Source organism: Sciurus carolinensis, chromosome 2 (genome assembly GCF_902686445.1).
Source record: "Sciurus carolinensis chromosome 2, mSciCar1.2, whole genome shotgun sequence".
In the NCBI taxonomy this organism is placed as follows: Eukaryota; Metazoa; Chordata; class Mammalia; order Rodentia; family Sciuridae; genus Sciurus; species Sciurus carolinensis.
In genome coordinates this window covers 13,546,711-13,571,763 of record NC_062214.1, presented here as the reverse complement: position 1 = coordinate 13,571,763, position 25,053 = coordinate 13,546,711, and the positions used below count along the sequence as shown (strand labels likewise).

The 25,053-nt window shown below is 56.0% G+C and overlaps 1 protein-coding gene across 3 annotated transcripts in view; it reads left to right on the top strand.

Moving 5' to 3' along the window:
• Slc12a5 (solute carrier family 12 member 5) overlaps positions 1–25,053 on the top strand; it is a 36,512-nt gene that overhangs the window by 7,680 nt on the left and 3,779 nt on the right. For all 3 annotated transcript variants that reach the window (XM_047540428.1, XM_047540427.1, XM_047540429.1), the window contains exons 2-22: positions 5,295–5,389; positions 5,683–5,814; positions 6,330–6,476; positions 7,265–7,319; positions 7,776–7,906; positions 10,069–10,310; positions 11,003–11,214; positions 12,645–12,815; positions 13,109–13,207; positions 13,351–13,408; positions 15,359–15,533; positions 16,147–16,265; positions 16,565–16,663; positions 17,492–17,611; positions 17,915–18,019; positions 18,995–19,163; positions 21,098–21,293; positions 22,175–22,344; positions 22,708–22,839; positions 23,658–23,765; positions 24,926–25,048. In XM_047540428.1, the coding sequence (XP_047396384.1) occupies positions 5,295–5,389; positions 5,683–5,814; positions 6,330–6,476; positions 7,265–7,319; positions 7,776–7,906; positions 10,069–10,310; positions 11,003–11,214; positions 12,645–12,815; positions 13,109–13,207; positions 13,351–13,408; positions 15,359–15,533; positions 16,147–16,265; positions 16,565–16,663; positions 17,492–17,611; positions 17,915–18,019; positions 18,995–19,163; positions 21,098–21,293; positions 22,175–22,344; positions 22,708–22,839; positions 23,658–23,765; positions 24,926–25,048 (2,858 nt within the window). The remainder of the gene's footprint in view (positions 1–5,294; positions 5,390–5,682; positions 5,815–6,329; positions 6,477–7,264; positions 7,320–7,775; positions 7,907–10,068; positions 10,311–11,002; positions 11,215–12,644; positions 12,816–13,108; positions 13,208–13,350; positions 13,409–15,358; positions 15,534–16,146; positions 16,266–16,564; positions 16,664–17,491; positions 17,612–17,914; positions 18,020–18,994; positions 19,164–21,097; positions 21,294–22,174; positions 22,345–22,707; positions 22,840–23,657; positions 23,766–24,925; positions 25,049–25,053) is intronic.

Sequence of the window (25,053 nt, the reverse complement as noted above, 5' to 3'; positions counted from 1 at the left end):
ACGGGCGGGAGGGCTCCTTTCCCCGAGAGGGGACCCTGGCGTCCTAGCGCAGAGCAGGGACCGGCGGTGTCGAGGGGCGCAGTCTGCTGCAGTCTCTTGCTCTGAGACTTCTGGCTGGAAGGTGGGGGGAAAGATAGCTATGGGGATTTGGGGACATATGACAGACCCCGTCTGGGCTACGGTATCACTTGGTGCAATCCGGGCCCCCTCCCCCAAGGCTCCCCGAGGTCCGACCTCAGCCTGAAGCTATCTCTTCCGTAGATTTTTCAGTTTTACTTTGCGGAATCTCCCTCTTCCTCTCGCTTCCCCGTGGGTTCCTGTTCAGGACGGGAAGCAAGATCACCCTCCTTTCTTCCCTTCCCCCCTCCCCTTGGTAACCTGGGGCGACAGTGTGGTTTCCAGGGCGGGGCAGGGGGGTAGTCTTTCTAGTTAGCTCTGCTAGCTTTCCTAGTGAGGCCTCAGAAATGGGGTCCCAGCAGTTGAATCCCAGGCGCCGCGGCGCGGACACTGCGGACGCGCTGCGGTGGGTGCGGAGACTGGCCGGGAGCAGAGGGGCTCAGACCAAGTCCTTTTGCTGCTCCCGCTCTCCCCCGCCCTCCTTCGCGGTTTTCCTGCTCTGAGGTCTTGGGGCCAGCCACCCCCTCGGGCTCGCAGGCCCCCCGCCGCCCCCCAGCGGTCTCAGCCATCCATCACGGCTGTCAGCCGCCCCCACCCCCCACCCTCCAGCGGCGCTGCGTCCCCTGCGCACTAGCGCGCCTCCCGCGCCTGCTGTCTGCGCTCAGCGCCTTGGAACGCTCCCCCCGGCAATTTCTTGACCCTCAGGGCTGAGACTCCCGTGGACCTCTCCCGGGGGTGACCGAAGGCCCCAAGAGCTGAAAGACTGGGGTCTTCCAGACTCCAGTAGCTTCTCAAACCTGGATCCCAGTCAGGGCCAAGTGGCCTCAAGGAAGGCTGGGGACACCGGGGTCCCTGATCCTTTGTCTGAGACACCCCCTTCCCCATTCTTTTCTGGGGACTGAGTGGTATACAGAAGCCAGAACTACCAGTTGACCAACTCATCCATCTCTCCAGTGACCCTGGGGTCACCTCATTGGGCAACCGCCCCCCTCCCCCCGCGGGCTTTGGCTGCAGGGGGAGGGGGTTTGGCAAAGTCGAGTCTGCGGCAGCGTCTGGCATGCAGACGTGGTGCTCAGGAAGCAAAGTGGGGGGGGGTGGTTTATTTCCAACCGGGATCCCCTTCAGATGCCTCCACTCTGTGACAGGGGCTCAGCTTGCAAAGTAATCTCTTTTCTTCCCTAGACATGGGATATGGCCCAATCCCTCAGCACCCACTTTCTTTACCAAGGTTTCGTCGGGCCTCGGGGTTTTCATGGGGTCTTGGAGGCCTGGTAAAGAGGCATCTTTGTGTTTGAAGCAGGAGTCGAACTAGGAACTCTTTATAGTTCTCGCTTCTCCCCATTAGTTTCTATATGCTATTGTAACCGGTCCATCTGGAGACCTTTCCCCTATATGTATTGGGTGCAGGACCCGGAACTAGAGTGGCCAGAACCTGTGTCAGGCATTCTGGGTCCCAAAGAGAACGGCTCCCAGGGGAGCCTGGAAAGGTGGTAGGAGGAGCTAAGGACTTCCTGGGATTGAGGAAAGAGGGACCAAGAATCCCTGGCATCTCTGATTCTAAATTCTGGGGCTGTATGGAAAGAGCTGGATGCTGACCTCCGGGAGGTGAGGATGGCCCGGATAAGAGGGCTCCTCTGGGCTAAAGAAAAATGCAAGGGTCTTGTCCCTAGCGTCCAGATCTCCTTTCCCCTTGGGGTCTACGCCCCCTCTCCCTCCTCAAGCGGGCTCGGGGATTCCCCCAGGCCCGGCCCCAGGCCCCGGGGGAGGCTCCGTTAGCCCCGCCGCTCGCCTGTTTCCTCCCCGGGAGCTCTGGCCGCCGCAGCTTAATTGAAAGCCGATTCGGGCTGAGAGCTCCCAGGGGGCGGGGGCGGGGGCGGGGAGGGCTCAGCCTCGGTCTGGCCCTGCCTCTCTCGCGCGCGCCGCTCGGCGCTCCCCCAGCACCCCGACTCTTGGCTCTGGGGAATCAGGACGAGTTTCCCCTTAGCTGTCCTGTTCCTTTGAGAACTCAGGAGCTCATTCCCCACCCCCCTCAACTAGTGCGCTGGGCGTTCCAGGGAGGGGACAAAATCAGCCTTTGGCTGACAAGGCCAGGAGCCTGGCGTCCCGCCCGGGCAGCGGGTGGAAAGGCGGGACTCAGGACTAGCCTACCGAGCCGCCCCCTCCCCTGCCCTCTTCTCCTGGCCGGGATCCGGCCTGGAGTCTGGCTCTGCGCTGCGCGCCGCGTTACATAAGCGGCTGCGGGCGCGTGGCCTGCTCGGCTCGGCGCGGCGCTCTTGGCCCGCGCGGTCACCATGGAGACCGGTGCAGGGCCGACAAGTTAAGGGGTCTCTGGCCTGCATGCCCCCTTCGGGTCTTTTATAGGGTCCCCGCCCACTCCTACCCCCAGTTAAGGAAGAGGGACTAGAAAGGGGGCGTAAAAGGCAGATTGGAGGATCTGTCATTTCTGGTCCTGGTCCTAAGAGGGGACACTTCTGGGAGAGGGACCCATACAGAAGACAGAGCAACCCCAAAATCTTGAGCCTGAGGGATGGCTAAGGGATGGGAAGCCCCAACTTGTAGGCCCCAGGGGTGCTAATAATTGTAACTGCGATGGTAGCACTAATAGTTACACTTCTGTGCCAGGCACACCCAACATGCATTATCCCACAACCACCCTATGAATGAAACACTGTTAGTTTTCCCTTTGCAAAGAGAAGGCAATCTTGGAGAGAGACTTGCCAGAGGTGAAGACAGCCAGTGAAACTGGGGCTGGAACCTAGATCTCCCCACGCCAGCCCTTTCCCTTAACCATTAGGAAATGTCCTCTCATTCCATGCCCCTCAGCCTCTCTAGTGCTCACCATGGTGTGGGGGCAGCAGAAGACACTGTGTCAGCATTTTAAATAGAGGGGAATCCACCTGACTTTTTTCTCCTGTTCTGTGGCTCTGGACAGCTCTGTTGAGGCCCTGGGGTCATAAAGGGAGACCTGGAGAATTTACCTCCAAAGACTATTTCCTGAGCATCTATTATGTTCTGGGCTCCCAAGCGGGAGGGAATGGGTGTGTTTTCCCCAGGAACTCATATTGAGAAGAAAGAGCTGATGATGGTTCTCTATTAGGCAACCTCACCTTGATGGGCGAGGTGGAGGTGGAGGCAGGAGATTGATGGCGGTGGGTTTCCCGGAATAGGTGGGTATTACTTCTTTCCTGTGCCCCAATTTTTAGTTAGGATAGAAGTGTGTTTAAAGGAGGGCCAGGTTGTGCTCTGGAAATGGGCCCTGGATGGCAATTGAGGAAGGCTTCCAGGAGGTAAGGAAAAGGATGCAGAGCATTTGAACAGATGGGGATGGGAAGAGAGGGATTCCAAGAGAGGAGAGGACTGGAGATTCCAGGGTACACAGGGCCTCAACTTCACTTGGGATTTGGGGAGTCTCTCTAAGGTCCAGAGAGATGCTGCTGCTGGGGATTCAGCCTGGGAACTGGGGACGGGTGGTGAGGAGATGGAATTTGTCTACGGAGGTCTCTTGTCTTTCCCAGAGGCCCCCTTTTCTCATGCCAAGGGACTTTCTCCTTGAAAAAGGCATGAGCCAGGCATGTGGCTCAGCACACGTCCTACACACGTTTACACGGGTTGCCCTGATCTCCTGTCTCTCGCCCTGCTTCTGTCCTTGGTATATCTGATCCTTAGATCCAGGTGGCTTCTGGATACATCCACCTGAGCTCCCAATAGTGCTTCACCGACAACTCAGTTCAGCAGGTGCCCCACCCCCAGCTGCTCCTTTTCTTGTCTCCCAGCTTATTAAGGTGGCACTACTGCCACCCATTCACCCATGGTGGAAACAGGCATGATCTTAGATTCTTTTCCTCTCCCCTTTCCCAATCATCTGACACAGAAACGTGCCAGTAACCCTTGAGTCTGCTCGTTGCGCCACGTTGCTCTGGTCTGGGTCATTATCAGCCCTTGCCTGAATTACCAAATTTCCAGTTCCTGTATTCCTCGCCTAAAGGCCATAGTGATTGCTCTAAAACACACACGTCTGTTCATGACATTTCTCTGTGTTTAACTCTTCGTGATTGCCCACTGTCCCCCAGATTCTTTAAGATCATCTCTAGTTGTCTGCGGGCTCACTGCGCGCTTACCTCCCTCGGCCCAGCCTCGCCTTTCTTATTCTGCAGCCCTCCCACAGCCCCCTTCCTCAAATCCAGCAGGTCACACTTGGTCCTGCTTCTCTAGCCCACCCCGTTCTCGCTCACCTCTGGGCCATGGGACATACTGTTCTCTGTTCTCTCGGCCTGGAGCGCCCTCCCTGCTTGCCTCCCGGTCCAGCTCTCACTCATCCTTCAGTCCTCAGCAGACACGTCACTTCCTCTGGGAAGGCTTCCGTAACCTCCCAGGCTGGGCCGAGTGCCCTCCTGGGTTCCCATGGTGCCTCGTTCCTCTTTCATAGACTTTCCCACTCGAGATTGGAAATTCCTGATTACGGGTCTTCTTCCCTGGCCTTGGGTTGGTTCCTGAAGGACAAGGACAGTATCTTATTCTGTGTGTTTTACTCCCCACGTTGGTAGACGGTAGACATCCAGGTGACTGACGGTGAATGAAGGGCGTGGGAGGGGTCTACCTCTCCAAGACATGGAGTGTCCTTGGGGCTTCGGACAGCATGGTTGGCCTTTCTCCCCAGGAAGAACATGCATCCACTCTGAAACACCAGGACGGCCCTGGTTACGTTCAAGAAGGGAACTCTCGGTGGAATGGTCATATGCTCCTGTAATCCTAACTACTTGGGAGGCTGAGGCAGGAGGATTGCAAGTTTGAGGCCAGCCTGGGCAACTTAGTGAGACCCTGTCTCAAAATAAAAAATAAAAGGGCTGATGAAGTGGCTCAGCAGCAGAGTGCTTACCTAGCATGTGTGAGGCCCTGGGTTTGATCCCTAGCACCTCAAAAAAAATGGGAACTCTGGAGAGTCTTGGGGTACGCTGAATGAGGTAGGACCTCTCATGAGCAAGGAAGCACTCACATGTTCACTCTGCCAGGCAGCGTGTTAGGCTCTTTATAATTCTGTCCTGCAAAGGAGACAGTATGAGCCCATTTTTCTAATGTGCAGACCAACGTGCAGAGAGTTAAAGTGGCCACACAACTGTATGCCCAGATGGATGGAGGACAAGCAGTTGGTGGCAGACCCTGACTCTCTGCCTCCTCAGGTGATGGCAACCCCAAGGAAAGCAGCCCCTTCATCAACAGCACCGACGCGGAGAGGGGGAAGGAGTATGACGGCAAGAACATGGCCCTGTTCGAGGTGGGCCGCTCGGGCTGTTCACTCCCACCCAGCATCAGCCTTCCTCCTTCGTGGCTGCTGCCGCCCTCCCTCAGGAAGCTGGTCACCCTCTCCACCCCGCCCTCGGGCCGCCTTCTGCCTCGGGCCCCCCACTCTCCTTCTCCCTCGCTGGCTCACCCCCCTCTGCCCCCCTCCCATGCCACCTCCTCAGGGGTCCCCTTCCTGCGCCACCTCTCGCTCTGCTCCCTACCGTCCCGCTCATCCCACTCCTCCCCTGGCCCCAGGCTCCTGACCCTGACACCCTTCCTCTGCAGGAGGAGATGGACACCAGCCCTATGGTGTCCTCCCTGCTCAGTGGCCTGGCCAACTACACCAACCTGCCCCAGGGAAGTAGGGAGCATGAAGAGGCAGAAAACAACGAGGGCGGGAAAAAGAAGCCGGTGCAGGTGGGGCCTGGGGAGGAACGGGCGTGGATGGAGGGATGATGACAGAGGCCGGGATCTGGGAGTCGGGAAGGGGAAGGCGACAGCATGGGAGAGGAAGGACATGGCTCGAAGGGTGGGTGGTGGGAAGGGAGTTGGGAGATGGAGCGTACAATCTGAAGGAAGTCCGGCAGTGTGGTGCGCGCCTGTAATCCCAGCAACGTGGGAGGCTGAGGCAGGAGGACGGCAAGCCTGAGGCAGCCTCAGCAACTTAGTGAGGTCCTGTCTCAAGGGAAGAAAATAAAAAGGGCTGGGGATGTAGTTCAGAGTAGAAAAGCACTTGCCTAGCAGGCATGAGGCTGTGGGCTTGGTCCCCGCAACACACACACACACACACACACACACACACACACACAATCAGAGCAGAAGGATGAAGAGATGAGGAAGGTAAGGAAAGGAAAGTGGGCACAGAGAGGAGGAGTGGGCAGGGGTTGGCGATGAGTGGGGGCTCTGGATACTGACGCTGGCTTCCCTGGCAGGCCCCGCGCATGGGCACCTTCATGGGCGTGTACCTCCCGTGCCTGCAGAACATCTTTGGGGTCATCCTCTTCCTGCGGCTCACCTGGGTGGTGGGCATAGCGGGCATCATGGAGTCCTTCTGCATGGTCTTCATCTGCTGCTCCTGTGTGAGTGACGCTACCGCCTCTGACAGTGGGGCTGGGCCGAGGCTGGGGGTGGGAGGTGGGAGGGAGGGTGGAAGCGTGGGACCTGAGCTGTTTATAGGAACCTCTGCTTGTGATCTTGGAGAGTAGATTAGGTCTGACTGGCCCTTCCACATCTCATGGGCTCGTCCCTGATGGCTGTTGACCAGGTTTCATGTGGATCTCAGTAATTAAATGCAGATTCATTGATAAAATGATAAGTATAGCAAAGAAAATAGAGTTCTCCTATAATCCCATAAAAGTTAACATTTTGGTAGATTCCAACACACAAAAATGAAATTATATATCACAAATAACACTGCAACTGGATTCTTCCCATTCTCTCTCAAAAGTCAAATATTCACTGATCACCAAATTCTTGACACGCTTCCATGTCCTCAAATAGAACCTTGAGACAGCTTTGCAGGCAATGTACCCAGGGCAGAAGTTATTGCACCTATTTTATAGATGAAGAAACTGAGGCCAGAGAAGCAAACTGAGCTGGCTCAGGTCATGTGGCTGCTTAGGGGCCACACTGGGGTTTCCAGAGCTCTCTGGTGCCGCAGCTCCTGCTCCGTCCACTCACATGGTGAATAAGAGTTTTTCTTGAGAAGAAGGACTTGGCACACATAGCAGCTGGAACGGGCCCAGGGAGAAGCTCAGCAGAAGAGAACCTGTGGGTTTGGCTGGTGTTTATGGGGTGTACGCTTGGCCTCCACCCAGGCCACTGCGGCCCCCTGCAGCCACCACGCTGACTATCTCTTTCCTCACAGACGATGCTCACGGCCATTTCCATGAGTGCAATCGCAACTAACGGTGTTGTACCTGGTATGTGCTGGGGGCTTCCAGGGAGGGGGGCCCTGATGATCAGAAGGAGGGATGGTGCCCTGGGCTTTGGGGACCATCAGGACCTAAGGGAGGCAATGTTGCAGACCAGGGGCCTGGGCTCCGACTACTTATGGGCGAGGCAGGAGCAGCCCCATTGGCAGTGGGAGAGGGCGACCACTGCTGGGGTTGGAAAGGGCAGTGGCAGCCCAACCCTTTGACCTGAGACCCTCTTCACCATCCTAGTTTCCGAGCCATGACCTCCTTAGAGGGGTAGTTAGCAACATGGTGATTAGTGCTGCGAAATCTGCACAGAGTGGTTGGCTGGGTCTCCCACCGGTCCCCTTTCTGGGGCTGCAGCCTGAGGCCCAGAGCAGGGCCCTCTGTCGCTGAGCCCTGTCATAGCCTAGGGCAGCCCAGTGCCCTGTGCCCTCTTTTGATACTAGGCTTTCTCTGCAGCTGGTGGCTCCTACTACATGATTTCCAGGTCTCTGGGCCCAGAGTTTGGGGGCGCCGTGGGCCTCTGCTTCTACCTCGGCACTACCTTTGCTGGGGCCATGTACATCCTGGGCACCATCGAAATCCTGCTGGTGAGCGGGGCTGAGGAGGAGGTGTGGGGCCCCAGGCTGGCAGCCAGGTAACCTGCACTCCCCGAAACCTCCCATAGGCCAGGTCGCTCAGCAAGGCCCAAGAGGAATCAGGTGTTCTTCTGTCTTGACAGTCCCCAGTCTAGTTGGGGAGACAAGATACAATAATTATGTAACACAAACAACTGTCGTTCATCAGGCACCCACCGAGCTCTCTGCGCAGTTCCAAGTGCTTTACAGCCATTATCTTGAATCCTCACGAGGTTTAAGTGTTATGATGCCCCTTTCACAAATGAGAAGTTCAGAGAGGTTAGATAACTTGCCCAAGGTCTCTCAGTTATCAGGAAGGTGGCAGAGATGAGTTGATAAGAGTTAAATCTTAGTGGAATCAATAATAGTAAAGCCACACAGTAGCTACCACTTTGTGATTTCCTCCAACATGCCAGGGACTGTGTCAAGGACTCTAGGAATGATCACTGTAAAGGGCTGATGACTGCTGGATGTCAAGAGAGAAGAGCCACATACATGAGGGACCCTTGGGAAAAGATCTGCTAGGAGCAGTAGCAGATGGGAAGGAACCAGGTCCCTGGGCTGTGTCTGAAGGACAGGACACTAGACCCCTCTAGTACAGGTGGACGCCTGGTTTATAGGAAGTAGAGCTGACACTTCCTAAGCCCCTGCCTACACAGGCCCCAAGACTTGCTGGGTATCAATCAATTTTATCCTTGTGACTTTTTCACGAGATCGATGATGACCACTTGACAATGAGGAATACAAGCCTCAGAGAGTTTAAGGGACATGTGGAGGGATGTGAACCTGTGTCTTTTGGACACCCAAAGTTTGTGTTTGTCCACTGTACACACCATACTGCCTTGGAGAACTATTACTCAAGGTGCACAGCTCTAGTTTAGGGGCAGGAGAGAAGAAATCAGGGATGGAGAAGATGAAGGGGGACTAGAAGACCTGAGGAGACAAATGGTGAGAGAAGAGTAACAGACCTTTGTGCCTTTAACAAAATTAAACATTTTAAAATGTGTTTTAAAATAAATTCTGGGCTGGGGGTATAGTTCCCAGCTCCCAGTGATAGAGTGCTTGCCCAGCATGTATGAGGCCTTGGGTTTGGTCCCCAGCAACACACACACACACACACACACACACACACACACATGCACACACATGATTCACTAAAACTGGAAAAATATTAAAGAAAAAATGTAAAAAAAAAGAAGAAAGAAAGAAAGAAAACGAAAAACAGTCACCCAAAGAAAATCTTTTTTGGTTGACTTTCTTCCAGTTTTTGCTTTGGTATGGGATCTTGTATTCAATCTTTGTAAATGTGCCTTCACACTATAAGCAACTCCCTGAATAACTGAAAACTCTTTTATAAATGTAAAGATAACTTTTGTAAGTATATAAACATACTAATGTTTAGCATAGAAATTTTAGAAAGTGCAGATGTGCAAGAAATAAATATCCACATTTTAGTGACTCAGGGAAAACTATAGTTAACATTTTATGTATTGCAAACACACTACAGACATAAACACACATATATGTCTCTTCACAGATTTACAAAAATGAGATCATACAACATTCTTATTTTAAACCCAAGTAAGTTTGCTAATATAACATGTATAACTTTTTTTAGTCAGCCTATACAAATCCATGATTTGTGTGTGTGTATGTGTGTGTGTGTGTGTGTGCGCACGCACGTGCACTCGGGACTGAACCCAGGGCCTTGTATGCATGCCTGACTGCTGAGCCATGTCTCTAACCCTATGTCATCTTTTTTAACAGCTCTGTAGTTTATGTAGGACTATGATTCATTTATCCAGCCTCTAGTAATGAACATCCAACTTCTTTCCACCTTCCTACTAGAAGTAGTAAAACAGTAAACCACTAATAATTGTAATTAATAATAAAAATAATAGAAACAAATAATTGCTCCTGATGTCTTTGCAGTGCCATTTTAAATGGCTGCATCCTGGCCCCTGCAGGACAGGCATGCCCACCGTACCGGAGTCTGTGCACCACTGTAACTGTGCTGTGACGGGCATCATTCATTTGCCCCACCGCCATGCCCATACTTCAGATGATTTCCCTGGGGGAGTCTCAGCTGGTTCTCACTGGGCCCCTCGCCTGACCACCCTGCCCGCTTCCTGCAGGCTTACCTCTTCCCAGCTATGGCTATCTTCAAGGCAGAAGATGCGAGTGGAGAGGCAGCAGCCATGTTGAACAACATGCGTGTCTATGGCACCTGCGTGCTTACCTGCATGGCTACCGTGGTATTTGTGGGTGTCAAGTATGTGAACAAGTTCGCCTTGGTCTTCCTGGGTTGTGTCATCCTCTCCATCCTGGCCATCTATGCTGGAGTCATCAAGTCTGCCTTCGACCCACCCAACTTTCCGTGAGTGCTGCCTATGGCGCCGCCACCCGCTCTCGCTGGCCCTGTTCTAGAGTCTGCGCACTGTCTCTGCCAAGCTCCCTCGCCCGCCTCTCCAATGCATGGTGTGGGGTGGGAGCAACCTCTCTGGAGGGAGGCCTCTCCTTGTCTGGGTGTTTTCTTTGGGGTGGGGTAACTTATAAGGGAAGGGCAACAACTTCCCTTGTGAGGGCCAACTGCTTGCTGGTGGGGTGGTCTTAGGAAGAACTAAATGGGAATGACTCCTGAGAGAATTAACACTGCGGTAGGGGAACCTTCCCTGGAGAGGACAGCCTCCAAGAATGGGGCAGCCTTGGTGTTGGACGAGTCCTCCAGGATGGGAAAGGACGCAGAGCAGAGGGACCCGGGCTCAGGTCCCCGTTGGTTCTGCCGCCGGCTCTGTAACAGGGCGCCCTCTGGGCCCGGAGGCTGCTGTCCACGGTGCTGAAACAGCGCGGCACTGATATGGTGTTCTCCACCTTGGCGGCGTTTTAGAATTGCTTGGGGAGCTTTGAAAACAAACAAGTGCCGTGCACAGGCTCCATGTAGATGAGATCAGATTCTCTGGACACGGGACCCCGGCATCAGTGTTTTAAAAAGCACCCCCTGTGGTTCCCTCGTGAGGCCAAGGCGAGACTGTGTCCCTGCCCATCTTCCTAGCTTGTTTCTCTCCCTAGGATCTGCCTCCTGGGGAACCGCACACTGTCTCGCCATGGCTTTGATGTCTGTGCCAAGCTGGCTTGGGAAGGAAACGAGACAGTGACCACGCGGCTCTGGGGCCTTTTCTGCTCTTCGCGTTTTCTCAATGCTACCTGTGATGAGTACTTCACCCGAAACAATGTCACCGAGATCCAGGGCATTCCTGGTGCTGCCAGTGGCCTCATCAAAGGTCTGGGGGAGGGTAGAGGGCTGTGTCCAGGGAGCGCTGCAGGGACTGTAGTTAAGTGGTCAGGATAAAGGGGCCCTCTTTGGATTTCAGTTAAATTCAATCAGCTTTAATTGAGCACCTACTCTGGGCCCTGTTCTGTCCTAACCTCATGGAGGGGTGGAAGTGAAATGGAGCAAACTATCTCACCACTAGTAGGAAAGAAAGTCACCACTTTAACAGATGTTCACTAAATACCTACTAAGTGCCTAACACTGTGCTAAATCTTAGTAACACAAAATAACAAAGTCACAGTGCTTGGCCCCAAGGAGTTAGTGACAGGGATAGACATATTAGCAAATAAATTACCATCCACATAGATGTGTGTTCAGTGAATGGAGAACTCTCAGGGGAGGGAGGATTCCCGTGTATCAGGTGATGAGATGTGGATTCTTATACTCACCTTAGGACAATTTTTGAAGGACAAATGAGAGACTTGCTAGTTATACCAGGGGAATAAGGGAATTACAAAGCAAAGAACAGCTTGCTTAACGCTTGCGGACACAGAAGAGCATGTTGTGTCTTCCCAACCACAAGTAATTTGGTATGACTGGGGCATGAAGTGCAAAGGAAAGAGGGCAAGCAATGATGTTGGAGAGGCTGGCATGAGCCAGATTGTGGCAGGCCTTGGAAGCCACACTGGAGGGTTTAGGTTCTATTCTGAAGGCACTCGGGGCCAGGGGGAGGCAATACTCCGAGACCCCCAGAGAGATGACAGTTTTCTGAACCAGAGTGCTAGAGGAATAACAGCAGAAATAGGAGGGGGTCTTCACCAGGGTGTTTTGCCACCCAACAGGTATTTGGTCATATCTGATGTTTTTGGTTGTCAAAACTGGAGAGGTGCCCTTGGGAGTTAGTGGGTAGAGACTCGGGTGCTGCCGACGTCCTACTGTGCTGTGGATAGCCCTCCAGTCACTCGTGTCAGGGCAGACGAACCTGGAATGAGTAGAAGGGCATGTGAGGATGTTAAGGAGGGCAATGGGCTGATGCTGGCGAGGTTTTGAAGTGGGGAGGGAGAGTGAGAGCAGTTGAGGGCAAGGCCAAGGAGTCTGCATCGACGGTGGTATCACTGCTGAGATAAGAGATGCAGGCAAGGTTGGGGGCAGGGATGAGATTAACTGGGACACGTGGAGTCGGTCTGAGTCAGGTCTTTATGTGTCTACCCCACTAGACTGGACGGTTCGAGGGCAGGGACTGGGTCTGATTCGCCTGTGAAATCTATGGTCTAGCATGATGCAGGAAGTTAGGACATGTTGCTGGGAATAAAATGTAGCCAAGCCAGGGAGAGAGAGGTGGTTGGTCTTGATCATTACTTTTGGCCCATCCCACCTCCTGGCCCCAGAAATCTGGTCCCCTGACTCCTGGACTCGTCTGAGCAGCCTGTCTGCCCACAGAGAACCTGTGGAGCTCCTACCTCACCAAGGGGGTGATTGTGGAGAGGCGTGGCATGCCCTCAGTGGGCCTGGCAGATGGCACTCCAATCGACATGGACCACCCCTATGTCTTCAGTGATATGACCTCCTACTTCACCCTGCTGGTTGGCATCTACTTCCCCTCAGTCACAGGTGAAAGGGAGCTCGGAGCGGGTGCATTCGGCCTGGGATTGGATGGGTAGGAGAGAGTCAGCGATGGGGTTATCAGAATTCTTAGTCTGATAACTCCATCACGTAAGCAGAGCCACCAATTCAGTCCTCAGTGGACAATGAGGTGATTAAGGCCAGAACATGGCCAGGATCCCACACAAGTCAGTTTGTGGGACCAGGTTCCAGGTTCCCAACCACACGTTCTGTCCTTGCTTCTTGGTCGGTCTGGTCTCCTGTGTCCCTGGCACTCGTCTGAGCTATTCTTCTATTTGCAGGAATCATGGCTGGCTCTAACCGCTCTGGGGACCTGCGGGATGCCCAGAAGTCCATCCCCACTGGCACCATCCTGGCCATTGCCACCACCTCTGCTGTCTGTATCCTGCATTGCCGGACTGGGGTCACCCTGGGAGGGTAGGGCTGGAAGGAGGGCAGCTGAGGTTGCCACCTTTCCTGGCTGGTTCGGGAGGGGCGTGGGGCGACCTCCGTGTGGGGGATTCTCCTTCATCCTCTGCTGCAGACATCAGCTCTGTTGTCCTGTTTGGAGCCTGCATCGAAGGAGTCGTCCTACGGGACAAGTAAGTGAGAGAGCCGGGGTCCAACCTCTTCTGGGGGAGGGCGGGGCCTAGGAGGCTGAGTTCTGGAAGGCACACCTCTCAGGGGTGTGGGCCCCTGTGAGGGGCCGCTGGGTTGCTTGCACACTGACTGTATTATATTTTGTCTTTTTCATGTCATTCCAGTTCAAGAAGCTTGAATCATATCTCATTTCCCTTAGGATAATGATAGTTTCCTTTTTTAAAAAAAAAAAAAAACTATTGACTCAGTAATTCATCTAATATTTGGATGTCTGTGTGTCGGTCACTGTCCAGGTTCTTGGGGGAGCAAAGATAAATAGCACACAGTTTTGTCTTAGGGGAGCTTTTTGGGGTGCTAGCCCCACTTGCAAGCAGACTTCAAGTGCAGAGTGGTAGGACGGCCGTGAAGGAGAGCGCAGGCGCTGTGGGAGGGTGCCAGGGCTGCCTCCAGTCCTCCGGGCGCGGCTGGGAATGTCTTATGCACCATTCGGTCCTCCAGCAACCACAGATCAGAAAGATTTGGAAAAATATTACATCTGTGCCACACATGGGGGGCCTTCTCCCCTGCCATTCCCTTCGCAACAAGCATAACAACTATTTACACAGGACTTCGTCGCATTAGGTCTTAGAAGTCATCTAGAGATGATTTGAAATAGATGGGAGAATGCGCACAGGTCATGTGCAAATACTGTGTTGCAATATCTGAAAGACTCGAGTCTCTCAGACTGTGGTGTCCTTGGGGGGTCCTGGAACCAATCCCCCATGGATACAGAGGGGTGGTTGTATCTCGCTCATCCTTCCCACTTCCAATGTCGAGTAGAGATGAATTAGGTGGCTAGGTGGGGGAAGGGCATTCCAGGCAATGGGGACAGCATGAACAAGGGTGGAGGGGAGAAGTGACTTGCGTGTGTGACCTGTGTGGCTGTGGGTAGTTCGAAGCCCCTGGAGCAGTCAGTTCCTAAGGGTGTGTGTGCACTAGGAGCAGCGGGGACAAGGTCCTATCATAGAGTCCCTTTCCACTGGCACCTGGCCTCTGGAAGGTGATTTGGTGGGGCCCCCCGAGCTGGAGACTGAGGCTGGAGCCACGATCGAGGTCTGACATTCATTCCAGGAAATTGAAGCTTTCCTTATGTTTTTAAAAATGGAGGAAACCTTGAAAAATGTTACACAGAGGAGCGACCTGGCCAAATGGACATTTTGCACATTTTACACCAATTAGTTCCAGGTCACTTTGGTCTCCTTCTAGCTCATTTAATCATAGACCTCCCACAAGATGGCAAGAGTCCCAGCAGATCACCCTCTGCAGCTCTTCATCAGAGTCTTGGAGTCCTTCAACAGTGTCCCCCCTTTTGTGAGTTGGGGTCTCGCTGTCTTGCCCAGACTGGTCTTGAATTCCTGGGCTCCAGTGACACTCGTGCCTCCACCTCCAGGGTAACTGGGACTGTAGGTGCCCATCACCACACCCAGCTCGCGTCTCCTGTTTGAAGATTTTTGTCTTTAATTCTTACGCCATCACCACATGATGCTGCCAGAACCCCATTTTTCACACGGAGGCCCTGAGATCCTAACAAGCTAAGAGATTTTCTCAGGATGACATAGTACTCACAACGCACCCTTTGCTGGAATCACCTTAGGCCCAGGTTCTGGGCACCATCGTGAGCACTGTGAGCATTTTATTGTATCTTCTTTAATTCTCTCATTCATTTTATGAAATAGGTTCGTAATTATACCCATTTTACAGTTGAGGAAACTGAGGCTCAGAGAGGTTACATGATCTGTGAAGGTTACACACGGACAGGAAGTGCCCAGGATATTTAGGCCTTACCTTTCCTCTGACCCTGCAGAGCCTCAGGCTTTGCTCAGCCCTGCAGCTGGTGTGGGGAGACTGCACCCTGGAAATCCAGGTGGCATTGCTCACCCAGCATCTTCTGTTCCCTTACTGCTTTTTTCCAGGTTTGGTGAAGCTGTGAATGGAAACCTGGTGGTGGGCACACTGGCCTGGCCATCTCCCTGGGTCATTGTCATCGGCTCCTTCTTCTCTACCTGTGGGGCTGGGCTTCAGAGCCTCACGGGGGCCCCACGTCTGTTACAGGCCATCTCTCGGGATGGCATAGTGCCCTTCCTGCAGGTCAGTGTGGGCAGGAGAGCAGCCCTGCCCAGTGGGCCAGCCGGCCAGGCCCCTGCCTGGAGGCTGCGGAAGAGACTGCATGGCCTCCAGGGCCACCAGCAGCCTAGAGCTGCTCCTGGGCCCTTCTGCCTGGCACTGCACTAAGAGGAAGGGTGGACCTTATTTGGGATTTGGATTTTGGTCAGTGCCATCTTGGGGGGAATTCTCTGCTCTTAGGGGAAAAATAAATGGCTCTCCCCGGGCCCCTTTTTTTGACTGGGGACTCAGAGAAGCAGTCAAATGGCAAGAAAAGGCGACTTTCCATGGTGCTTAAAAAAAACTGTATGGAGCACGAGTCCTGGTCACTTGCCGGCCTCCTGATAGCCCCTCTCCCATCTGCCCACCGGCTTCCTTTCACATCAGGGGTCGTTGGAGCTTCATTGCACCGGGGTGCCAATGTCAAGGTGGGCAAGACCTGGCCACTCCCGGGGTGTCCTAGAGGGTGGAAACGCAGCCTCCTCTCCCATGGCCTCATTGTAGGATTCCCGCCTCCAGTCCACTCTTTTCTAAGACTGAGGGAGAGACAAGGAGACTGTGTGGTCTCAGTCCCCCATGATGGCCGCTCTGTCCCCAGGTCTTTGGCCATGGCAAGGCCAATGGAGAGCCGACGTGGGCACTGCTGCTGACTGCCTGCATCTGCGAGATCGGCATCCTCATTGCCTCCCTGGACGAGGTGGCCCCCATCCTGTCCATGTGCGTGCCTGACCTCGGGCCTCCCCTGCTCGCTGTGTCCCTCTACCTGGATTCTCCAGTCGTGACCCATGACAAGGCACCTGAGCACTTTAACCACCCCAGGAACTTTCCTGTGGTCTTAGAAGCCCGTCCTTTGTTATATCGTACACCTCAGTGTGTTGGGCGGGGATTCGGCCTCGGGGCCCTTCTTGGGACCCGTTCAGGATCACATGCCCCTCCTCCCATTCTTCCCCATGTCTCCATTTTTGCTTCTGCTCCCCTTTTGCATCGGTCGCTCCTGGGGGCTTTCTGTGCTCTAGGTTCTTCCTGATGTGCTACATGTTCGTGAACCTGGCCTGTGCGGTGCAGACGCTGCTGAGGACACCCAACTGGAGGCCCCGCTTTCGATATTACCACTGGTGGGTGCCCTGTCCCCCAGGCCACCCCCCTCAACCACTTCTTACCTCCACACGACCTCCTCTCCCCCAGACCAGCTCCCCCAAACCTGAATAGGACATCCCATATTCTCCAAGTAGCCCAAGTAGCATGAGAAAGATCCCGGAGAGGGTCTCCTTGTAACCGGTGATAATAGTAAAACGCCATTGGAAGCAGCTCAGCACTATCCTCCCTGTCCGGAAGCACAGAGGTTAGAGCAGCTGATGCAAATCCAAGATGTGACTGTCCCTCCCGGCTGTGAGACCTCGTGCTGATGGTGCAGCTGCTCTGAACCTCTGTCTCTGCTGTGGGAGGGGCTTGCTACCTGTGCCCTCTCCTGGGGTTCTGGTGAGCATTTCTGCCCAGGACAGGGAGGATCCTCAGTCCAAGGAGGCTGCTGTTATTCTTTCACTTTATGACTTTTCATGCCCACAGTAGGACTGCAGGAATGACCCTGTTCATTCTAGAAAGAGGAAACTGAGTTCTGCCCAAGGCCACCCAGGAGGACAGTAGCCTCCTGGGACTTGCCAACCCCCCTCCCCACGTTCCCACTTTGCTGGTGGCCTCTTCAGAGACTTGTCTCAACCGTTTAGCTGGGGCTGTCTGGCCGGGCGGAGGCACAGGCGCGGCCTGGGGGCTCGGGAGTGGGCCCCGTCTGTGGCTGCTTGTCCGTCCAGAAGGCCCCAGAGCCCCACGGAGCTCATGGTGCCACCCGCGGGAGCTCCAGACCTGGCCAAAGTCACCCAGGTCTGGTCCAGGCCCTGGTCCACTGGCCTCTTACTGCCCACGCCTGCTCTCTCGCCACTGTCCAGGACCCTCTCCTTCCTGGGCATGAGCCTCTGCCTGGCCCTCATGTTCATCTGCTCCTGGTATTACGCGCTGGTGGCCATGCTCATTGCCGGGCTCATCTACAAGTACATCGAGTACCGCGGGTGAGTGGGGGCTGGGAGGGCCGAGGGGCAGTGGGGAGGGTGACTGGACGATGAGCGGCCGAGCGGAGGGCGCAGGTAGCCGGGTGGGCCTGGGAGATGGGAGATGGGTCGGGGGCTTTGAGAAGTGGGAGGGGAGGGGGAGAGGCTGGATGGAGGCCACCGGCTGGAGGGACTTGCTGCCCTTCCTGAGCCTGAGAGAGGACAGAGGGATGCCCAAACCCTGGGGCAGCCAGTTCTGTATGGACGGTTTTCGCTGCCACTCCCGGGATCTCTGGCCTCACGAGATCCTCTCCCGGCCCCCAGGGCGGAGAAGGAGTGGGGCGACGGCATCCGAGGCCTGTCTCTCAGCGCCGCGCGCTATGCCCTCCTGCGCCTGGAGGAAGGGCCCCCGCACACCAAGAACTGGAGGCAAGTGAGGAGGGCGCCTGGTGAGGCGCTGGGGCCGGGGGCAGGATGGGAGCAGGGGCCAGACTCATCCCGCGCACTGGTTTTGCTGCAGAGTGGCCTCGCCCGATCACTTCCGTTTGCTCTCCAAATGCCACCCACCTTGCCCGCCTCCTGACCACGTATTCAGCCGATTGTTCCAAAATCTGTGAACACATGACACCTGGCAAGGGCCCTCCCAGTCTCTGGGAGGTAGCAAGCTCACAATTTTGCATGGAGGTCAAGGGCCAGCGAGGGCCTCAGGGTCACAGAAGGCAAAACTGCAGCCAGAACCTTCCCTGCACACCTCTCAGCCCAGGTGCCTTCTACCTGGCTGCTCTGCAGGCCGGGCCCCTCGTTCACCTCCCTAGGCCCCACTTTGCCAAGAGTAAGGCAAGAACTCTAACTACGCCCAGGACATTATTGCTCGCCCTTGCCCACGCTGAATAAGCTGGGACTTCCGGACACCAGGGCTTCACGCTGTTTGTCTGAATTCGCAATGATCAGCACAGGGTCTAGTTCAGAGTAGGTCTCGGAGGGTGCTGTTCAGTGGACGAGGACTGGCTGCAGGGGAGGAACGGAGTGGACAGGCGCACGCAGGCGGGATGCGTGTGCGTGGGAGACCGGAGGGGGGTGTGTGAATGGACGGGGGTGGGTGGGCGTGGGGTGAAGAACGCACAGGTGAATCACCTGGGTGCACGATGACTGAGGAGAAGGTAGGTGAGTGGGTGGTTGAGCGGGTAGAGATGAGCGAGGTGAATGGACAGATGGGCGGTGGGGGCTGGTGGGTGGACACTGGGGAGATGGTTGGAGAAATGGATGGTTTAGTGTCCAGACAGACGGGGTGGTGGGGCTCAGGGGGTGGGCTACCGAGGACAGTGGGCAAGGGAACTGTGATGGGTGTGTGGCGGGCGGCTGGTGGGGAGGGACACGGGTCACGTGACCCCGTACCCTCTTCAGGCCCCAGCTGCTGGTGCTGGTACGCGTGGACCAGGACCAGAATGTGGTGCACCCGCAGCTGCTCTCCCTCACCTCCCAGCTCAAGGCGGGGAAGGGCCTGACTATTGTTGGCTCGGTCCTCGAGGGCACTTTCCTGGACAACCATCCCCAGGCCCAGCGGGCAGAGGAGGTGAGCGGGGCGCTGGTGGGTGGCGCCGGCCAGCACACTCCGGAAGACAGTCTCCGCCCCTCTGCCTTCTGCCCTTAAACCTTTGGGACCAGGTCGGCCTCAGGCTTCCCGCCTTCTCCCTTAGAAGAGGAGGCCGAGGGCCCAGGTAGCGAGCTCCTTGGAATTCAACCCACCAAACCAAAGCCCACTGTACCCGAAGGGCCCATATTGTAGATAAGGAAACTGAGGCACAGAGCAGTCAGGTCTTATCTAAGGACAGAAAACAGAGATTCAAATTAGGACTGCTCGACTCCTACCTCAGAGTTTTTCTGCCGAAGTACAAATATTTCAAATTGTTTTCACATCCGTGGACCCTTTCCACCCCCACCCTGCATGAAGTTGGCGTGGTGAGTACCCACATCTGGCCCAGGAAGAAACTGAGGCCCAGAGAGGGACAGCAGCTTGGTGAAAGTCACAAAGCCCAGTTAGGACCTGAAGGGGTCCGTGGCTCCTTGTCACGTGCTCATCCCTGTCCACGGGTCAGCGTCCTCAGAGCAGCATCCGGGCAGGCTAGGGCCACCGTGTGTGCAGGAAGAGCTGTGGAGCCAGTGGGCAGCGTGAACCCGGAGAGAGTGGCTTCCACCATGGTGGGGCCTCTCTCCCCTCAAGGCTGCGGCGGGAGTGGAGGCAGGAAGTCAGCTGCAGGGAGGGCAGGCGGGAGGGGCGCCCTAATGGCTTGTGACAGTTGCTGTTTCCGCCTCGCTGAGCCGTTCACACCGATCTGTCAGGGCCCAGAGCTGGAGGCCTCGCTGGCCAGTGCAGTCCAACATGTGGCGGCTGCGGATGTGCCGTGTGCCCGGCACCCGGCTAGGCATGGGGCCGTGAGGTGCCTAAGAGCATGTGCCAGCCCTCCGGGAGGCCAAGGCTGGCGGGAGAAGGGATGTCCACAGCAGGCCTCGGACCCATCAGCGGTCGATGAGGACTGTCAGGGCCAAGGACCGTGGAGGGAGGCAGGGCCGGGTCACCAGGCAGGGCACTGAGCGCCTCATGCTTGAAATGCTCCCTGCTGCAGGTGAGGTGGCTGTCACGACCTCCATTTGACAGAGAAGAGGAGAGGCTAGATGACTTCCCTAAGGTCACAGCGGGGAGTGGCAGGGATGGAAAGTAACCTCTCTCTGTAGGACCGCAGGACACAGTCGAGAGAGTGGGGTCTAGAGTGGGACTTCCCTGTCTTCGGTCCCAGGTTAACATTAGCTGTGTCCTTAAGCAAGTCTTCATTTCTTCAAGCCTCGATTTCCTCATTGATAAAATGGGAGTAATAAGAACTTTCCCCTTATAATGCAGGTTAAATGTGCATTTAAAATGCTTATCCTTCTGCTACTTTAAAAAACTGTTGCCAGGCTGGGCGCAGTGCCTCATGCCTATAATCCCAGCAACTCAGGAGGCTGAGGCAGGAGGATTGCAAGTTTGAGGCCAGCCTCAGCAACTTAGTGAGGCCCTAAGCAACATAGTGAGACTGTCTCGAAATACAGAATAAAAAGGGCTGGGGATGTGGCTCAGAGGTAATGTGCCCCATTCTTCAATCCCCAATACCCTCCCCACCCCAAATTCTTAAAACAAACCATCTGGTCCTGCGGAGCAGTTTGATTTCAGTCTGGGTGGAGGGTCTATCTGAAGAAAGTGACATTTGAGTAGGGCAGGGGCAGGGGTGTGCTGGGATGGTGTGGGCAGGGGACTGTGAGCCAGGAAGGGTGGTGGGAAGGGTGGGGCACACGGAGGATCTGCAGGGATGGGGTCGTGGGTGACGGCAGTGAGATTCTGTGCCAAAGCCCGACGTGATCGGAGCTGAGCTTCAGGAAGATGGGGCTGGATGGGGAGGAGGGACAGAGGCAGGGAGGCTGCAGGGCCTCGCCCAGGGCCAGGAAGGCCTGAGGCTGGTCCTTCCCCACCCCCAGTCCATCCGACGCCTGATGGAGGCAGAGAAGGTGAAAGGCTTCTGCCAGGTAGTGATCTCCTCCAACCTGCGTGATGGCGTGTCCCACCTGATTCAGTCCGGGGGCCTCGGAGGTCTGCAGCACAACACTGTGCTGGTCGGCTGGCCCCGCAACTGGCGGCAGAAGGAAGATCATCAGACGTGGAGGAACTTCATCGGTAACACTGCGGAGGCCGGGGCCGGGGCCAGGGTGCTGGGTTCTGCTTCTTTGGGCCTGAGGAGTTGCCCAGGCCCAGCACCAGGAGCGTCACTTGGCACACGCAGCTGACGTGGCCAAGGCTGGCCATGTGCCAGCCACTGCTAGGTGCTAGGGACTCGGATGTGAATGAGACCATCCTGGCTCCTGCATGACTTCCAGACCCTGAGAGAAAGACAGGGCAGAGCAGGGGAAGAGCTACAGCTCTGAAGTCACAGTGACTGAGTCCTCCACATCTCAACTCTGCTCCTTCCTGGCTGTGGGATAGTGCCTAAATGACTCACCCTCTCTGAGCATCTGAATCCTTGGTGACAGCTGGAAATAGCAGTGCAATAACTAACATTCTAGAATGCGTTTTGCTGCCAGACAAGTGGCTTTCTCCAACCTCATAAGGGTCCTCTGAGGACTAGGCATTTTCATCTCTCTTTTATTGGTGTGAAACTGAGGCACAGAGAGATTAAGGAATTTGCCCCAGGTCACACAGCTGAGAAGCCAAGTTTGAACAACCCCAGAGGCTGCACTCTTCGCTGAAAGCAGCTCTGTCTCCTTTGAGATCCAGCGAGGCCAAGCCTGGTGGGTTCTTAAGAATCAGAAAGGGTAGGTGGTGGTCACTGTGATCTGACAGGTGGGACAGCGGAGGTCCAGACAGGTTGAGGGACTTTCTCAGATTCAAAGGCTATGCGACCAGGACCAGGTAGATGTTGGTTTTCTGATGGCTCAGTCCAAGGCCAAGGCCAGGTGGAGTGGGGAAGAGTCTGGGTGCCAGGAGGCCCCTGGCTGCCACTGGGCTGAGGGACCAGAGTCACCCTTTCCCTGTCTGGTTCTTTCCTTGGGCTCCTCCAGAACTGGTCCGGGAAACCACAGCTGGCCATCTGGCCCTGCTGGTCACCAAGAACGTGTCCATGTTTCCTGGGAACCCCGAGCGCTTTTCCGAGGGCAGCATCGACGTCTGGTGGATCGTGCACGACGGCGGCATGCTCATGCTGCTGCCCTTCCTGCTGCGCCATCACAAGGTGAGTGTGGTGCGCGTGCGCGCCGCCGGGCCTCCACGCCAGGCCTCTGCGGGCCTCCACGTCGGGCCTCGGCGGGCCTCCACATTGGGCCTCCCCAGGAAGCTCCTGGGAAAGGGCTCTGATCCCTGCTTCGGACTGGGAGGTGAGGAACAGGTGGTGTCTCCCTTAGAGCGCATGCTGTAAAGGACAGCGAGTGACGTTTTCGTGGGGACCTCAGGCCTACGCAGGAGTACCTGTCGGGATCGGCCTCGGAGGCCGAGGATTTCGGGCCGCGAGTGTGTGAGGGGTGGGAGGGAAGGTCGAGGGACCGGGGTCTTCTCGTCGTGTCCCGGCTGGACCTTTCTGGGTGCCCGTCCGTTGCAGGTCTGGCGGAAGTGCAAGATGCGCATCTTCACTGTGGCCCAGATGGACGACAACAGCATCCAGATGAAGAAGGACCTGACCACGTTTCTGTACCACCTACGGATCACCGCCGAGGTGGAGGTGGTGGAGATGGTGAGTCCCCGGGGCTCCTGCAAGCTCAGGAGCGCCTGGGCCTCTTTCCTCTTGGCCCCAGCGCCACCTGGGACAGCCCCAGTACCCACAGCAGAGGGTGCTGGCTCCGCCCCCACCCCCGTCTTAGCCTCTCACACATGTGCCCACGTGTCCACCCCTCCGTCCATCCACCCATCCCTCGCTCCTTTTAGAACCGGCTTGTCTCATAAAGCTCAGGCTACGCCAGACACCGTCGTTCTACGCATTTCATATATATTAATTCTCCCAACAGCCAATGAGATAGATTTAATTATCAGAATTTCCTTTTTACAGATTAGAGCATCGAGGCACAGAAAGGTTAAGTAATTTGTCCCACAACACACAGTAAGTGGCAGAGCCAGGATTCAAACCCAGGCAGGCTGGCTTGAGAGCGTGTGTTCCTCATGGTCACACTGTCCAGCCCCTTGTTCCTCTGTCCGCTCCCTCTTTGTGTCCCCTGATTTACCCTCATATCCACTGATGGACCCATCTACTCACTCCTGCCCCTCTCATTCCTGCGTGTGGCCCTTCGTTCTTTCTGTCACGTCTTCTTCATTCACCAGGCGACTCATTGATCAACTCATGCGTTCGCTGGTCTTTCCCGCCTGGTCCTGAGCTGCCTCCTGTCCTAGGTTGCTGCCCTCTCCGCTCCAACCTTCCTTCCACCACCAGGGGTGAAGCCAGGGCGTGGGCAGGGAAGCCCTGGGCCGGCCGGAGGAAGGGGCCGCCTCCCTGCCCTTGCAGCCGGCCTGGGGCTCACGCTTCCTCCCGCTCCCCTCACCCCGCCCCGCTGCCCACAGCACGAGAGCGACATCTCCGCCTACACCTACGAGAAGACGCTGGTCATGGAGCAGCGCTCCCAGATCCTCAAGCAGATGCACTTGACCAAGAATGAGCGCGAGCGGGAGGTGAGGTGCCCTGGCGGGCTCAGCCTGCAGTGCTGCCAGCTCGGGGTCTGCCGAGGCATAGGGTGGCCCAGGCTGGGTGCCCCTGGCCATCAGCATGGCTGCCACCACCCTTACTCCCTCAACCCCACCTCCTGGCACTGGGAGGTCCCAAAGTCACAGGGCAGAGGGACCTTGGCATGTGGAGTGGATTGTCCTCTCTATGTGACTTTGGGGCCCAAGGGGCAGTAATGGATGCTAAACGTGTAGGGATGATGAACCCTCGGGGCTGTGGGCTGCCAGCGTGGGCCACATGCCAAGGGTTCATGTAACACTCTCAGAAAGCGGATGACAGATGTTTGTAAGCACAGCGATGGGTCCCCGTGGAGTGTGGATGTGAGACCTCTCAGGCGTGGGCCGTTGGTCCTGGGGCTGTGGGGAAAGACCCACCCAGGGAGTCCTTAGGGAAATGAGTGATGGCACCCCAGGACTGGGGGTAAAACTCCTGGAGGTGGCGCTAGGTTGCTCTGGGTGGCAGATTGTACAGGTGAGGGGGACCGAACCTGGGTTATGAGTCTCCCAGGTGTGGTTAATACGTTTCTCAGAATGGGGCTGAAGGCCAGGCACGGGGGCACATGACTGTGGTTCCAGCAACTTGGGAGGCTGAGGCAGGAGGACTGCAAGTTCAGGGCCATTCTCCACAACTCAGCAAGGCTCTAAGCCACTCAGTGAGACCCTGTCTCAAAAAACAGTAGAGGGAGCTGGGGATGGGCTCAGGGGTAAGGAGCCCCTGGGCTCAACCCCCAGCGCCCCCTCCCCCAGAAAGAATGTGGGTGATGGAGCCTCAGAGGGATGAGTAATGGGTGCCCCTTTGTCTGAGAAGGCAGGATCTCCAAAGTTGGGGGGTTACCCCGGGTGATAGTAAAAATGGCATGTGCACGTGCCAGCCAGGACGGAGGTGGGCCACCGTGCTCCGCTGGAACCTCGCCGGGCAGGGTTAGCCCTTTGGCTGTGGGATGGGGAGGGCCCGGGCTCCGGAAAGCAGTGGCACAGTCAGCGGTGCAGCCGCTCTTGGGGCGTGAGGTCCTGCGCTGCTCTGACAGGCGGCTGGCTCCTGGCGGAACGCGGGCTCTGGAGGCAGCTCTCGGCCGGCACGAGTGGTGCCAACTTGTGTCACTCCTTAGATTCAGAGCATCACAGATGAGTCTCGAGGCTCCATCCGGAGAAAGAATCCAGCCAACACTCGGCTCCGCCTCAATGTCCCAGAAGAGACGGCTGGTGACAGCGAGGAGAAGCCAGAGGAGGAGGTGGG